This window comes from Rhinopithecus roxellana, chromosome 12, assembly GCF_007565055.1.
Source record: "Rhinopithecus roxellana isolate Shanxi Qingling chromosome 12, ASM756505v1, whole genome shotgun sequence".
Taxonomy (NCBI): domain Eukaryota; kingdom Metazoa; phylum Chordata; class Mammalia; order Primates; family Cercopithecidae; genus Rhinopithecus; species Rhinopithecus roxellana.
This window is the reverse complement of record NC_044560.1, coordinates 38,904,297-38,922,829: the sequence shown is the minus strand read 5'-3', so window position 1 is coordinate 38,922,829 and position 18,533 is coordinate 38,904,297. Positions and strand designations below refer to the sequence as shown.

The following is an 18,533-nucleotide window of genomic DNA, read 5'->3' as shown; positions in this document are numbered from 1 at the left end:
TTCCCAGATTCCCTTACTTTTGCACATCACACCATCACAACACTTATGAACAGCATATACTTGGGCAGTTTTAAACTTCACAGAGCATCCAAAGAGCATTGCCTGGCTTCTAAATGAATTGGCATTTCATCATTCATCCATAGAAACTAGCCTTGCCTTTCTGGCACTGACCACGGCATTACAATATACTTTGGATTTATCAAATCAGAAAATATTTAATTATTATCTTAAGATACATTTTTTTCTTGAACTTTTGTCAGTTCTCTTTAGTCCTAATGTGAGGAAAAGATTTGGGCAAGTGAAAAACATAATACCAATACCAAAACCACTTGAAAATAGAATTTAATTTTGCATAAATTGTCTACAAAAAATATGCTCTATTTTATTATTATCATCTAAAAAGGTCTTTAACCTTCAACTGGATAGTTTAACAAGCGGACACTTAAAATTCCTTTTAACACCTGAGATTTTGTGCTCCTAAAAGCCAAAATCAGTACAAAATATCATACTAGTAGAATTGTTGACAAGATTTGAGACATGCAAATGCTTAAGAAATCTCCTTTAATAGAATATACCCATGCTGTGAAGAACTGAATCACTTTATTTCATATACAGATTAATCATTATAAGATTAAAATTAAATAAAAAGCTTGATAGGAGGCAAAAAAAAAAAAAAAAGAAAAAGAAAGAAAGGGAGAGAGACCTACATGAAAACCTAAAAGTACAGTAAATATGGGAGATGGTAGATGAAAAACTTCGAATAGTAAAATATTTCCCAAAACATTAAGAATTCAGATAATCCAGTTAATATCTGTTCTAAAGTAGCTTCATCTGGGTACATTTTAACATTCAATATGGACGTGAATAACAATAGTGCGTCCTAGACTACAAAACTTAACAAGTAATTAAGTGTGAAATGCATTCCTAATCACAAATGTTACTCAAGCAACAGAAACTACGAACACCTCTCATTCTTCTCACATGATTTCCCCAACCCCAGCATTGTCACGGGACAGATGATGCGACAGATTTTTAAATGCATAACCTTTTCATAAATGTTAAAATATGCGCCTTAGAGTCAATGAAATATGGTATATTGCAGCACTTCTCCCATTGTGTAAATAATGAAAATAATAATAGCCAATTCTTATTAAAACTTGTGATATACCAGAAATTATGCTTTACATGTATTACATTATTTAATGTTCCAAACCCTACAAATGTGATACTGCTGTCACACACTTATGGATGATGAAATTGAATTAAGAGAGGTTAATTAATTTGCCCGGTGTCAGAGAGGCAGAATATGAAAGAGTTTGGATTTCATCCAGGTTTGTCTTCCTACAAAATCCCATTTTTTTAACTCTATGCTATAGTACTTGCTTTTTAGTTTATTTATAGTCTCTTGAGAGAAATTATTGCTTTTTAGTTTATTTATAGTCTCTTGAGAGAAATTATTGCCATATTCTAGTGAACACAGCATCTGGTATTTGGTATACATTCAAATATCAATGCAAAAATTGAACAACAAATATACTTTTATAAAACGTATGAAATTTAGAAGGCTGGAATCCAAAGATATCTTTAAAATATCTCAGTTAATTTTAGGAAAATGGTATTTGTCATTGCCCAATACTAATGTAACCCTGCTCATAATCAATATGTAAATTTCTTTAAAATCTATAACCATAGTTAAAAAAATATTTGAACATGGCTGTTTGAATAGTGATAATGATAGTTTGCTATAGTAAAATTTATTTTTATTTTAATTTGTAATTATTATGGGTACATATAGTTGTATATATTTATGAGGTATGTGTGATATTTTAGTACAGACATACAATGTGTAATGATCAAATCAGAGTAATTGGGGTATCCATCACTTCAAGTTTTTATCATTTCTTTGTGTTAGAAATATTCCAATTCTACTTTTTTAGTTATTTTTAAATATACATTATCATTAACTATAATAACCCTATAGTACTACCAAACACTAGACCTTACTCAATAATTTTTTAGACAGAAATACTAAGAGCAAATTTTAAAAATTCATTTCTGTAGACTTGTCAAATTGCGGATCTTGGAGTTAAGAGAAAATCACTTGAAAACTCTACCAAAGTAAGTGACTGTATATTTTCTGAATTTTGAACTGTGATAATTTTTCACTAGTAAGAAAAATAACTACTTTTATTTTGTCTGTGGTTTGGTACTTTAATTGAGTTAATTTATCTACACATTTTTCCTAATGGCCAAAAAGTATGGTATACTGTAAAAGATTCATATTGCGTAAGAATGTATTCTGTTTTATAAAACTGTAATTACAGGTAATGGTGGAAAGAGTTCACTTAAGTTTCTTCGCATGGCTGAAGATACATGCCAGAAAATTATTGCACTAAAACATAAGAAATTGTCATTCTTATAGCTAAAAACAATAGTGTCACAAGGTTCAACCTGAAAGGATGCTTAATTCTTCAAGTTAATTTATGGATTGTAGTATACCTTTCAGTTTTTAAATCAAGAATATGCCAGAAATGTTTAGGAAAAAAGATTAAAGTGTTTCAAGAGATCACAAAGTGGTTTAGCTAAAAGTTATATATTCTTTCAAATTGTTCATTTTTACTAGTCTATTTAAAATTTGGCATATATAAAGCTATAAGGTATTTTAAAGTAAAAACTAATCCTTAAAATTTTATGCAATGTTTACCATAATAAAATGCTTTGTTTCACCCAGCTTTGCCTTATTCATGTGTAACAATAGAATTTTGTGTTTTACAGAGTTATTTTTGAAAATCAAAATGGGTTTTTTTACTCAAATCATTACACTTGTATACGTTAAGATGAAAATATTTAAAGTACTATGTTGCTATTATCACCCTTCTGCAGTATTATAGAAAACTATTGAGTACAGTGACTAATTTTTTAAACATTTCAGTAGGACTTAGATACATCTGCTGAACCAAAATGTAACCTTATTTTTTACTTATTAAATCTTTTTCCAAAGCAAACTGGATTGACTAATATTTCAACAACATACCTTCAAGTACATTTTATGTATGATCTTGTGTATTAAAATTGTCATTGTGATATAATAACACAATTATGAAAATAACTTTCAATGATGATATGGATTTAATTTGAATATATACATAAAGATAAAATACCTACTTAATCCTCCATAAGAGGAGACAAGGAGAGAGCATAGTAATGAGGAAATGTCTGCATATTTCACCATTCAGCACTTCTGAATTATGCCTTTCTCTAAGCTTAAGCACTGGGTATGGGCCTAACCCAGGGGACCCCTCCCAGGTTGGGGGCATAAACAGGTGGAAATATGGTTGAGGGTGTTAATTGTTCAAGTGGAAATCTCCTGCAAATGCAGCTAGTGCCACGGAGTCCATCCCTCATGCTCTTGTCTGCCACATTTAAAGTAAGTGAGAAACATGGCTAACTGGAAGCTAAACCAAGATAGAAAAGCAGGTGTCCATTTCACCTAAATATATACATTTAGGTCAAGGAGAAAATATTGAGTATGCAGAGGAGAATCCTTTTCCCTCTGTTCTCAAATAATGGCTTTCCTTTGAAGTAGAAAATAAACCTGACATAGGTTGTTAGGTTTTTAAATATATATCTTTAAATGCGAATCTTAAATATAAATTAAAACCTGATATAGATTGATAATATGGACTTTATATGAGGTAGCTGTGTGAATAAATCAGAGTAATGAGGAACAATAATAACAACAATAATTGGTGCTGGGGTATTGTGCAGGCTTTCAGATTGTGGTTCAGTATTAAACAGAATTATAATAAGTAGAATAATATGCATAAACCAGTTTGGACATAGAAAAATGTTGTAAAGATATATTAGAACTGATGTTGGGTCTCTTTGATAGACTCATATACATATAACTTATATAGCTGTTACAGCTGTTACATTTTAAGACACATTTTCAAAGTTACTTGCAATCTAGTATGTTCATTTTATAACCTACAGACGAAAATCTAAAGAACAAAATTCAGGCATAAAATATAGATAACTTTAGTTTTGGGTCTATAGAATGAGAATCGCAGAAAGAAATTATTCTTTGAATAAAAATAAACTTTGTTTTCACTATGTATTATACCTTTTGATCACCAGTCTATACCTGTAACTTAAAGCCACGTGACAGCAGTATAGTATCCTTTATTTTGCACTCCCAATAAAAATAAAGGTAAAAACATAGTTTTAGGAAAAACAATTTTAGTTTAACAATAACTATTCTGAGAAGAGATAACTCATGATTTACTTAGGGAAACAAACAAGATGTTGGATTTTTGGTTATTTTCTCTTCTTTTCATCTTTTAAGTCTATATGCTTAGCAATCTGTGCAAAATGTGAATGTGTGTAAGAATTATAATACAACATACATTAAAATGTACATCCTTTAAGCAAACTGATAGATACACTTAGATATATGCAAATTCTAGGATAATTTTTTTCTGTTAAAAAATTAGTATTATAAGTTTCCTTATAATGTTTATGATCATTACTCTACATACATAAAGAAGGAGTAATAAAATTAAGTCCTTTGGAAATGCATTTGCCTAAAACTCATTGAAACAGTCAAGTCTTGATTATTTGTAATAACAGAAGATAGTAAACATCTGAAAATAACTAGAATGCCAAAAGGAAAAATTTTTAGATTCTATGATACAGTTTTTCTTTATAGAAGAATTATCTTCTTCATTGTGTTTTTTGAGGGATAGTCAGAAAATGTGGAGATGGTAGAGAGAATTCAAATGAATGTTAGATGTCAAGGGAAAACCAAGCCTTTGTTTCCTTATTTGTTTGCTTATTTACTCCTTCCTTCATTTGTTTGTGTAAGAGCATCTCAGGGTCAGGAATCAAAGAGAGGCTGGATTCTCAGTGATGCTGTCTCAGGGTGTCTCGTGAGGCTTAAATGGGCTAGGGTTTGCCTCAAATCTCACTCAAGTAGTGGTTGGCAAATGGGTTTCTCACTGATGATAGGCTGGAAGCTTTCCATTCTTTTCCTATAAAAGCTCATGTGTGCTTCTCTATAGGGCTACTCTCAGTGTGGCTGCTTGCTTCCTTCTGAGCAAGTGATTTGAGAGAAAGAGTGTACATCTAAGACAGAAGCCTTGGTCTTTGTCTAATCTCAGAAGTGATAAACTATGATGTCTACCATATGCTATTGATCACAGAGACCAAATCTGGACCATTTCTTCCAAAGTATGGAAGAAAACAACATTAAGACTATAAATACCAGGAGACAGGGATTAATGGAGTCCATTGTAGAGGTTCCTACCACAGGTCTGGTTCTCAGCATTGCTGGTCTAGAAACTCAATGCCAACATATTCTAGATGCATCAGACACAGGAGGCTGACACACATATCATCAAATGCACGGGGGATTTTATCTTAGCACAGGACACTCTGTTTTCCAGAACTCCAGCTATACTGGTGTTCCTCTTGAACAAAACGAGCGTGTTCCCATTTTGGAGGTTTTACACTGTTGAGAATTTTCTTTCTACATCTTTGCATCGTTAGGTCTTATGATTTATGTCTCTTTTCAGATAACTGCCTCCTCGGGGGCCTTCCCCAATTACGTCATATAAAATTGTCTCCCTTCTTCTTTACACCATTTCATTATTCTATTTGATTTTCATCATAGCACTTACTGCTCTCTGTATGATTTTGACTCTTTGTGTACTTGGAGATATCTCCCCAAGGAGTATAAGTTCCATTAATGAGAGGTTATTTCCACTTGGTCACTGTGGACTCTCCAATGCCTTAAACATGGTAGACATTCCAAACGAGAATGCTGAGCTACGGATTCACAATAACAAGTATCTCTCATGTGACATTGACATTTTGCGTCGCTTGATTATTTTTCTCCACAGAAAATTATATGGGAAGTCAAACATTATAATCAGATTAATCTTGAAGAGCAGCATGAAGTCAGATAAGGACAAATGATTGGGCTTTCTCAATAGCTGATAGCCCAGACTTGGATTTTATAAACCTACACACATTTTCTCTCTCTCTAAATGGTTTCAAGTTAGGCACAATAGTTAAGACATGACAGGGAGAAAAATAATGTCATATTAAGTAAATTAATATTTGTAACAACTAAATAAAATACAAAAATGGTATAACATTTGCTTTTTATTAAAATGTGTCACATTTCATCAAGAAACAAAATATATGTCAAGATAAAAATGAAAGGATAAAAACAATTTTTTTAAATGAAATTTAGAAATTTTTTCCACAGAAGTAACATAACATCATATAAATGATTGGTAATAATCATGGGTTTTAACTTTAAATAAAACTGTCCAATATGTGTGAGAAGAATTTTTCTAATACCCTAAAGTTAAAATAAGGCCTCATTCATTAATAATTTATCAAGGCCATGACTAATTTTGTTTCAACTAGGGTTTAAATATATTATGTAAATGCATGTGTTAATTATGAAACTATGAAGTAATATGAAGAAAAGGAAACATAAATTAAGGTAACATGAATATTCATGTCTCCTGATGCACAAGGCATGAAGCATGATACCTCACTTTGCTGCCATAAACACTGACTAAGAGAGGAATGTTGAAATATATTCCAACAGAATTAATGGGGTAATATCAGTAAATACAGTAAAACCTGATGAACATATTCAAAATTGGGAAAGTGGATAGATTTGGTAGATGAAGAATGCTAAGAGTTGTTGGAAGAAGTTCTAAGTGAAAACATAAATCTAAAGTAGTGACAATATCTTTTGGGTCATTGACCTGTCAGAGAATCTGAAAAAAGCTATGGAATATAGAAAAGTATTAATTCTAAAATTCAAGTTGTATCTATTTTCAGTATATGAATAGTCTATTGTGAATATACATGTTCTTATTTCACCTAGAAGTAGAATATTTTGCCTTTTATGTAAAATAAGCCACATCAAAATACCTAGTATTGGCTAGGAGCAGTGGCTCACATCTGTAATCCCAGCATTTTGGGAGACCAAGGCAGGTGGATCACTTGAGGTCAAGAGTTTGAGACCAGCCTGGCCAACATGGTGAAATCCTGTCTCTACTGAAAATACAAAAAGTAGCCAGGCATGGTGGCGTGCACCTGTAACCCCAGCTACTCGGGAGGCTGAGGCAACTGAATCACTTGAACCTGGGAGGCGGAGGTTGCAGAGATCATGCCACTGAACTCCAGCCTGGGCAACAGAGTGAAACTCCATCTCAAAAAAAAAAAAAAAAAAAAAACAGAAAACAAAAAAAAACCTAGTATAGAGCACCAAAAAGAGGGCCCTCCCGATTTTAGGGTTCAAATTTGTCAAATGGATAATTTTAGTCATATAACCGTTTCTAGTATGTTGATTGACGAAGATGTTTTTAAGAAGATAATATTTTATTGAGTAAATTTTATTTTGGGTTGTTAATAGGATTAGATTTCATTATCATCTGTGAAGGTTTTTAATTTCCCATAGTAGAAATTATTAAGGAATTATTTAAGGGAAAATTTTCCCAAGTACGAGCATAAATGATACTTTTAAACTACTAAGCTGTGTATGCTAGATATCTCATAAATGGTATATCTATTATTTATATGATTTCATCCCTCAAGCATCATTGCTTTTATTAAGTGATTTTGCCCCGAAAACAGAGGTTCAGGAACTCTGTAGTACCACCTTTGTGATACCTAAGGACACGTACACAACACAAATATACTCACAGAAGATGCCAATACATTATACCTTAACTAGACATACTCTTTCAAAAAGATTCACTTTACATTATGGATGTAAATTAAAACCAGAGCTACACTGACAGCTGCACACTGTTAAGGAAAGATATTAGATCATGAAAGTCGAAAAAGACTAAGGAACTATTACGGATTCAAGAAGACTAAAGAGACCAAAAGAAATGTCCTTCTGAACTGGTTCTTTAGCTATAGAGGACATTTTTGAGACACTGACAAAATTTGGGTTTGAAGATTAGATGCTATTAATTTCCTGATTTGGATGGTTGTATTTTGGTTGTGTAGAATATTTGTGTGTAGGAAATACTGAAGTATTTGGGAGTAATGGGACACCAGATTGGCAGTTTACTCTCAAGTAATTCAGAAAAACATGATTTTTAGTTTTTAAACATTTTTATAATTTTATGACTGTTTCAACAAAAAAGTCACTTGATTTTTTATTGTGTTATTCGATTTCCTTTTTAGTTTTTTCATTGTGGTAAGACTACTTAACGTGAGATCTACCCTCCTAACAAACTTTTAAGCATACAATACAGTATTGTTAGCCATACACACAATGTTGAACAGCAGATGTCTGCAACTTGTTCATCTTATATAACTGAAAGTTTATACCAATTGAACAACTCCCCATTCCCTCCTGCCCTCAGCCCCTGGCAGCCATCATTTGATGCTGTTTCTGTGAGTCTGACCATTTTAGATACCTTGTGTATGTGGAACGTTGCAGTATTTGTCCTTCTTTGACTAGCCTATGTCACTTAGCAGATTCACCCATGTTGTCACATATGGCAGGATTTCCTTCTTTTTTAAGGTGGAATAATATTCCGCTATATACATACATACCACATTTTCTTTATTCGTTCATCTGTTGTTGGACATTTAGGTTGATTCCATATCTTGGCTACTGTGAATAATGATGCAATGAACACGGGAGTGCAGACATCTCTTCAAGATCCCAGTGTCAGTTCTTTTGGATATACATTTAGAAGTGAGATTGCTGGATCATATGGTAGTTCTATTTTAAATTTTTTTAGGAAACTATTCACTATATTTTACCATACTGTTTTCCATAGGAGCTGTACCATTTTCCAATATAACAAAGGGAACATAAAAATGTGTTTTAGAAATGTATTTTCAAAGATAAAGATAAAACACTTTCAACACAGATAAAATTATTAACTGTATGAAATATTTGTCAATATACAGGTTAAGGGAAGAATTTGCACTTCCATACTAAAATGCTAAGGCCATCAGGCCTATAATTCCAGCATTTTGGGAGGCCAAGGTAGGAGAATCACTTGAGCCCAGGAGTTTGAGACCAGCCTAGGCAACATAGCGAGGCCCTGTCTCTACAAAAATTTCTAAAAATTAGCTGGGATTGGTGGTGTGTGCCTGTATTCCCAGCTACAAGGGAGGCTGAAGTGGGAGGATCACTTGAGGAAAGGAGGTTGAAATTGCAGTGAGTTCTGATCATGCCACTGCACTCCAGCCTGGGCAACAAAATGAGACCCTCTCTCAAATAAATAAATAAAAAGCTTAAATATTTATAAAAATCAGCATTTTAGAAGTAAAGGTTCTATGTATATGAGTAATATATGCACTGTGTATTTTTTTTCCTAACCTGAATGGCAATAAGTGCTCCATATTTATAATTATCACTCAAATTTCTAAACTATTCATTTCCAAGTGCTATGTTTTTATTTTTCATATAAGTTCATTTATTCTTTTTTAATAAGATTACTCCATAGACAGGCTTATCTAAATATAAATTTGCTATGTTTTCTTCTCTTAAAATCCTTCCTTTGTTATCTAGTTTACTACCAGTTATTATCAAAATAATGAAGAAAGCTCATAGATTAATATATATTCTAAACTGGACAGGTGTGACTAAGTCATGTTTCCATTCTCATTTCAGGGTCCTATTAATGAATTTACCTCACTTGGCCTTATGCTACCCTACTAGCTATTTTAATGAAATACATCAGTAAGTTCCTTAGTGCCATTGTAAATGAAAATTCCATTGTCAGGCACAGCTTACAGAATGGCTTTTTGATGTTTCTATTAACTCCGTATTTGTAATTCTGTTTTGTAACTGTAATACATAATTGGATACTGTGTGATTATGTAATCATATTACCTTATGCTTTTACTAATTTATATCAATTTACAAGGTACAGTGTTTTTGCTGAACCCATGGTACCATCCTCTTCAGGGCTGTCTTTATCAAAATCCCCAGTTTGACAAGCTAACTAACCAAGGGAAACCACATTAGTGCCCTCCGCTTTTAGAGAATTGTACATAGAAACATATATTTTCTTTACTTCTTATCACTTTGTGCTATATTTTCAATTCAAATGAAATAAGCGGACAATCATGACATTCTATATTTAAAAGTATTCTATAAATTATAATGCGTTATAACAAAGTGATTACTAGAGTCACTTCTAAAATATCAAATATGTGCTTTCCATAGACTCACAAAGGAAAGACTGAGTTCTGCCTTGTGAACTAATTGTATTTCTTTTTAAACTTATACTCCCCACACAAAATTAAGAATGATAATATTATGGTTAGCTAAGGATGTGTCGGGAATGGGAGGAGCTTGGAAGAGGTCACAAAAGCCAAGTAACAACATGGTATTCAAATTGCTCTTTTGAGAGTTACTTCAAACAATAGCTGCTCTGATCCCTGATGATTAGTTTACCAAAGATAAAAACTGCCTGCAGTAACAGTGAGGCTGAAAACGCTGGGCTTCAGTTTTATAAGATCGCAGAGGCTTAGTCTCTAGTGGAACAATTAGCCCACACTCTTACTTCTGTTTCGCTGAGAAGAGCTGTAAAGTACTTGAGTGGGAATGTACTTTGCAGTCAAAAGGCCCTTGTTGCTTGTTTATGAGTTATTTACCTTCTCTGAATCTCAATGTCCTTATTTGTAAAGAGTGCTAGATATCATTACCTCTTTCAAGCTGGGAAATATATTTTGGGTAAGAGTTGATGAAAATAAGGCTTATTATCATTTAGACCCAGGAAAAATTTTAAATAAATTTAGTATACACTGACACTTAGAAAATCTGGGTGTGTGCAAGAAAAGATTGGCATGAGTTCTAGGCATTTTTCATTTTATCTCAGAAAAATATCTTTATCATAAATGAAATAATGTTATTTTTAGTTTCTTATAATAAATTCTTAAAAATAATGTGTGATGCTAACGTGCCTTTCTTACTTCACCAGCAGTACTCTAAGGAAAACTTACACGACTCATTTTCTGTCATTCTCAATAAAAAAAATATAGAAAATGTTTAACTAAATGGTCTAGTTATTAATTCTTAATGACTTTTTGCTTTTAAAATTGGTAACTTCTTTAGTCAAATATTGAACTTAGCAACTAAAACACATGCTAGAAATGAATACTCAACAAGGATTAGGAAAGGCATACATCCATGGTTTGTATCTTCATGTATTTTATAAATTCATTATTGTGGATTTTTGTTATATCCTTTATGGTCTCTAAATAAATGTAGTATCTTTCCTAAATGAACATTCTGAAACATTATACTAATATTGACTTTTGTCTCAGCGTCTCAGGCCAGAAAATACACGAACAACCTAGAAACAGATATATTCCTGCGGTCTCAGGTATTACCTCTGTGCCAATGAGCTGCAAACATTTATTTCCAACCTGAACTTTTTACCTGAATTCCAATTCCATATTCCCATAGCCAACCTCATATGGAATATTCAGCACATGCTAAAATGGAAATCATCCTCATTGCTCTTTTCCACCCACCACCCCATAACAAAACCAAACTTGGTTAAACCAAATCAAACAGAAATCCTGTTTCTTATTATACACTGCCTAATGACAGCACTACTATGCACAGAATCACAGAAAGTAGAACTAGCCATCTCATTTTCCTGTCCTACTAGCCCCAAATCACTAGCCATCAACTTATGTCACATCTGAGCGCTCTTCCCTTCCCATGTTGTTGCCCTACTTGAGTTTCTTAATAACTCTCGCCTGTGCCGTGAACAATTTCTCCTCCTTCTCATCTCTACCATTGGAATACATCTTCCTTATTGCTGTCCGAGCTTTCTTATTAAAACATACCGAGGCACATGTCAATTTGAAAGTGCAGATTGACTGCTCACAGCTTTCAGAAGACAAAATGTCAAGAACTGTCATAGCTTGGAGCCAACATTTCTGGCTTCATTGCCTCCCAACACTATCACGGTCTCACGAGGCTTCTGCTACATCCAATATACAATGCACCTTTATATCTCTAAGCATCTTCCTTGAGATATTCCCTTTTTCTGTCTGAAAAACTTCAAACTATCCCTTAACTTTCCCACCACTTTAATCATGAAATTAGCCATAGATTTTGCATTCAGAGTGGTAGCTTAGAAATTCTTCTTGAGTTTTTGCAAGGCAAAGTTTCCATGGGAATTCAGATCTAATTATAGTTTTACTCAGAAATATAATAAGCTTAATTCTGTGAGGGTTTTTTTGTTATCTTGAATATATTATCTGAAGCTTTAACTCCATAGTTCAACTGTCAACTAAGCAACTGCTGAGCAGTGTGCTTTCCCTACCCAACTGCAGATTTTGGAACGGCACAGTCTCAGCAACAGTGGACACATAACAGGTATTGAGGAATTGATTTTTGCCAGGCTCTCTTCTATGATATTTTGGTAGGTGCAAAAAAAAAAAAATTAAAAACAACCCTGAATTTCATCAGATATATTTTATTATAGCATCTTAAATGATTTCCCTGCCACCTGTGCTTTGATTTTTACTTTTAAAAAGGACTCTTCATGAGTAAACAACAAACTACCCCATTATTGATAGTTGGTTCAATAAGACACACTAAAACCGCTGAAATGTATCTAACTCTCCATAGATTTTCTGCTTTCTTCAGGTCTCCTCTCTCCTCTCTACTCAAGTCAGGGTTATTTCAGGTCTTTCAATATGCAAAATACATCTTTAAAAAGCTCGCTTTTCTGTCTAACAGATGCAAGGGGGAATATTTCTAAATTGCTATAGTTTGCCACAGTTTCTGTGACATTTAAGATAAGTGGCTGAGCAATATTAAAAATAAAAATTCACATAAGAAATTAACTTCATGATATTAATTTCTTTAGATGCATATTTTATCTTTTCTTCTGGTAATATAAGGTTATAGCTTGTCCTTTCATGGATTTAAAAATATATATCATTTTCTTACCAAACTAATTTTTCCATTGTGTTTAATTTTATATTGTTTATATTGCATATACCCCAAACCTTTACCTAACTACTTTGCATTTCTATTCTTTTTACTTTAATTTTAACCTTTTCCCATAACTTTAATAGGACTCCCGTTCACATTTACTACTTAACAGCAATCTTTTCTAGTTGTAAACTAAATGCACTACAATTTTATGAGCAAGATTAGAAATAAAATTAATTAGATTACAAAGCTATGACTCTTATCAAGCATTAGCTGTTTACATTTATGTGCATTCTAAAATGATGGGATAGAATAACTTACGCCATATGAGTTGGTTAAAAAGTAAGAACATTATTTAGGAAATATTCAGTGGCACTGTAGATAAATGAATTATTTTGTATTTTAATTACAGTAAAATGTTATTAAGGCTATCTATTGGCTCTGAATTATACTGAAATACATCTAAATTAAATGTATTTCTTAGGAACACTTTTACACTGTTGGTGGGATTGTAAACTAGTTCAACCATTATGGAAAACAGTATGGCAATTCCTCAAGGATCTAGAACTAGATGTACCATATGACCCAGCCATCCCACTACTGGGTATATACCCAAAGGATTATAAATTATTCTACTACAAGGACACATGCACACGTATGTTTATTGCAGCACTATTCACAATAGCAAAGACCTGGAATCAACCCAAATGTCCATCCGTGACAGACTGGATTAAGAAAATGTGGCACATATACACCATGGAATACTATGCAGCCATAAAAAAGGATGAGTTTGTGTCCTTTGTAGGGACATGGATGCAGCTGGAAACCATCATTCTTAGCAAACTATCACAAGAAGAGAAAACCAAACACCGCATGTTCTCATTCATAGGTGGGAACTGAACAATGAGATCACTTGGACTCGGGAAGGGGAACATCACACACTGGGGCCTATCATGGGGAGGGGGGAGGGGGGAGGGATTGCATCGGGGAGTTATACATGATATAAATGATGACTTGATGGGTGCTGACGAGTTGATGGGTGCAGCACACCAACATGGCACAAATATACATATGTAAGAAACCTGCACGTTATGCACATGTACCCTAGAACTTAAAGTATAAAAAAAAAAAAAAAAGAAAATCTCCTCCAAAAAAAGATAAATAAATAAAAATAAATGTATTTCTAAAAGCAAAAGCTTCATTTTGCTTAAATGTTTCACAGAATTTTCAAAAGAAAATGGAACAGCATTTCTTGTACTAAATGTAATCTTAAAGAGCATCTTTTAAATTATTACTTCCATCTAAATGGGTATATATTGTAAAATATAAAACACATTTTAAAATATATACATTTTAAAATATATACTTTAGTTTTATAGAAGGAAGACCTAATACCTAAAAGGTTTACTTAAGAGAGAATATAAAATGAAAAATCTTTGGCTTCCTATTGTTCATACAATAATATCTAAACCCCAAAACATGGCAATCCAGGCTCTTCACAGTCTGACTCCTACCTTTCCTCCTACCACTCCCTACTTAATTCCCTGAATATGACTCGCAAGTTTGTGCCTCTGAAGATATACTGATAAGTTCTCACTTTGTATAATGAACAAGTCAGTTAAAAATAACTTTAATTGATCATGTACCTAATATGTGTCAGACACTATTCTCGGTGCCAGGGGACCTAATAATTTTCCACTGTTCAATGACTTTCAAGTGTGGTGGAGGGAGACAGATAATAAAATATAAACAAATAAGTGGGTAAGATTGGTAACTGCTATAAAGAACACAGGATGATGTTATAGAGATAGTTGGGTTTTTGAGGGTTCATGGAAAAGTTGGATGATTTGGGGTGGGGGTTGGATTTTTTGTTGTTGTTTTTTCTAGGTTGGTCCAGGAAGACCTTTATGAACAGGTCCAGTTTGCATCTAGATTTGAATGGTAGGAATAATGAAGTTGTAAAGAAAGAGAAAGAGCAAAAATAACAACAAAAGAAAAATAGAAGAAAACCAGGTGTACAAAACTTGTGATGGCAGCAAACTTGAGATGTCTAAGAAGCACAAGGCCAGAGCAGTTGAACATGCCCAGTGCAAGGTGAAGGAATATAAAAGGCCAGTGGGGTAAAATTATGAAGTGCCTTGTGAGCCATGTTGAGAAATTAGGATTGTATTCTGATCATAATGGGAAGCCATAGAGACTTTGAGCAAAGGAGACATGTGATTTGATCTAAGCTTCACAAAGAACAGTGTGACTTCTCTAAAGAGAGGGGATTTTAGGGAGACAACATTGAAAAAGGGACACCAATCAGGAGATGACTGCAATAGTGAAGATGAGTAATGTTGGTGACTTTGTCTAAGCTTGTAGTTATGGAGACAATGAGTGGGAAGATTTGTGATCCATTTTGGAGGTAGGTCCTTGCTGACAGACAGAATACATGGTGAAATGAAAAAGTAGGAATCAAGGCACATTTCCAAAGTCTGGGTTTAACTAATTGGATATGGTGACACAATTTCCTGATATAAAGAAACTTCAAAGAGCAGTAGATGAGGGGAATTGGGAATTTGATATTGGCAATGGAAAGTTTGAGATGTCTATTAAACAATCAATTGTTGGTAGTTAGATACAAAAATCATCTGCTCAGGGAGATAGAGAGGTGAATTTAAGAGTCATCACTGTATAGATTATATTTAAAATTATGAAACTCTTTGAAGTTATCAAAGGAGAGAACACAAATGGAGAAGAGATGAGGAGCCAGAATTGAGCTTGAAACATTTACAGTTCGAGTATGGAAAAGGAGCCTATAAAAGATTGTGAGAGTGAGTAGCCAGAGAGTTAAGAAGAAAACTAACTGCAGGTGGTGCCACTGAAGTCTAAAAAAATGTGGGAGGGAGGGGTCAATTGTACCAAATGTTACTGAGAAGTCAATTAAGAAGGAAAAAGAAAACTAAGCATTGGCATTAGCAAGATATAGTCATTGAGAGGAGTTTGATAAGAACTATTTTAGTAGTGCATTATGTGCAGCCTTATTAGAGTAGTTGAGGAGCAAATAAGGATTAGCAAAAAGAGACAACAAGCACAATTTCTTCCATTTTTAACTGCAAGATGCAGCAGTGCAAAGATATCAGTAACTGGACAGGGACATCATGTCATGAAAAGGACTTTTTAAAGACAGATTTTAGTGGAGCATACTTGCAAGCTGATGAAAATGACCCAGTAGAAAGAAAGGAATTAATGATGCCGAAGAGAAGGGAAATAATTACCAGAAGAAATGCTTGAAGAGGTGAGGGAATGGGATGTAGAGCACAAATGGAGGAGATGTCCATAGAACCAGGGACTCTTCTAACATGGAAACACTGGTGGCCCGGGAGTGGAAAGATAAAACATGTTCTCAACTAATTTCTTTGATGTTCTCTATAAAGCATGAACAGTCATCACCTGAGCACAAGGAGAAAATATTAGAGATGTGAGGAGACAAGAGAAAGCATGAAGCACTCTGAGACAGAGTGGGAAAGTTAATGGACAAGGGTGGTGTCCTAGAATCTTCTGGCAGTGTTGACCACCAATTTGTGATTTAAGGTTACATATCTGAAGAAAATCCAGTCAGAAAAGTTAGGTAGTCTTCTTCAGAAAGTCAGATACTTTGCAGGCATAGAAGGAGACAGCCAGATAGCTGGAGTTTGCCAAGTTAGCCAGATGGAGGAAGAGGGGACAAGGAAACATAGTTTGTTTATGGGACAGTAACTGGGATCTAGAACTACAAAATTCAAGATGGGAGACAGATGTGAAGATATGAAAAGGTCAGGAAGAAATGTTTTATTTGTCTTATTCTCCTTTTTGATGTACCGTAAGTCTTTAAAGTGCAATCCAAATGCTACCCTCGCTACAAAGTGTCTCATGACACCTCAGGCAAACAATTATTCTTTTCTCTTCGTTACACTGCCATTTATCACATTATGTTGAATTTGTTGTCTACGAGTATATCCCCAAGAAGACTATAACTTGTAAAGGGAAGAACTACATATATCTTATTCATTCGTCTTGATTTTAGCAACAATGCGGGGCATAAAGAAGGCTTGCAAAGAACTTTTACAATGTAGTATGGAAGGAAGTGCTTTAGTGCCTAGACTCATGCCAAGCACTTGATGGAATCCTGTGAGTACTTGATTGATTGGAAGGAACATAAATGAATAGGAAGTTAAGCTCTGTGATATTTTCTTATACAACAGCTGGCTCTTGATTATTGGAAACTTAATAACTCAAGTATAATGTTCATTGTTTATCTTTCTTCTCATTTCACTTGCATACCTATAGCCATTACATCCATCACTAGCCTTGGCGAGAGTTCACTACAGATGTCAAATTGTGTTAGTATCTTTTGCTTTTTTAAAAATGTTGGCAATATAATAACATGGCTTAAACTGACACTTTTCGGTTACACGTGGACTTTATTTGCTTTCTAAAGTTAGTTAATTGAACATATAATTGATTTTAATTGAAAAAGTAAATATCAACTTTGGACATATTCTTAGGTGATGTTTCCTTATAGGATAATTTGTTACAGTACATTTTAGACGGAATGAATTTCCATAACATTATGTAAAATGAAAATGTGTTCTAAAGAAAGAAATGACGAAGAAGTTACAGTGTATTGCAAGGCAACATGGCCTTTTCTACATTGCCAAATGTTGTTGCTTGGTGAGCAAACTGTGTAAAACACTTTGTATCAGAATGTCCATAATGCAATTATAATTGCTATAGGTAGCTTTTACCAAAGCTTCTGTAGCTCACTAAATGCATCCTGCCTCAAAATTTTACAAAATCTTTAAGTCATTCCTGATGCCCAAATGCAGCTACTGTAGAGCCTCCTCATAAGGCTGATACTGTGAGAGAGAAAAAAAAAAAAAACTAATGAATGATAAATGCTATGTTCAAATGATTATTTGATTTGTGATCTATCTAAAATTATAAAATAAGCCATATTTTACTGGAATTCTGTTCTACTTGATTTCTTAATCAGAAATTAGCACCTTCCATTTGTTTCTCTTTTTTCTCTTTCTTTCTTTTTTTTTCTTTTTTTCTTTTTTTTTTTTTTTTTTGAGACAGAGTCTCACTCTGTCACCCAGGCTGGAGTGCAATGGCATGGTCTCGGCTCACTGCAACCTCTGCCTCCAGGATTCAAGTGATTCTCCTGCTTCAGCCTCCCGAATAGGTGGGACTACAAGCACGTGCCACCACACCCGGCTAATTTGTATATTTTTAGTAGAGATGGGGTTTCACCATGTTGACCAGGCTGGTCTCAAACTCCTGACTTTGTGATCCACCTATCTCTGCCTCCCAAAGTGCTGGGATTAGGGTGTGAGCCACCGTGCCCTGCCCATTTGTTCCTCTTAAATAATTTTAAATAATTTCTGATAGAAAATTTTGCATTTGAAATAAGTTTTAGATGGTTGCAGAAAGAAACATGTGAAAGAGTCTAATCCAAGATGAAGGCAGAGCTAAACTCAGCAAATTGTAGGAGAAAATGGATGAGAAATATGAACTCAGCTGATTTAGGGAAGCAGATAGCTTTTTCCTT

The 18,533-nt window shown here is 33.8% G+C and overlaps 1 protein-coding gene across 3 annotated transcripts in view; it reads left to right on the top strand.

The window, feature by feature from the left end:
* The window catches only part of LRRC7 (leucine rich repeat containing 7), a 468,702-nt gene that overhangs the window by 167,602 nt on the left and 282,567 nt on the right, over positions 1–18,533 (top strand). For all 3 annotated transcript variants that reach the window (XM_030913316.1, XM_030913317.1, XM_030913318.1), the window contains exon 6: positions 2,062–2,118. In XM_030913316.1, the coding sequence (XP_030769176.1) occupies positions 2,062–2,118 (57 nt within the window). The remainder of the gene's footprint in view (positions 1–2,061; positions 2,119–18,533) is intronic.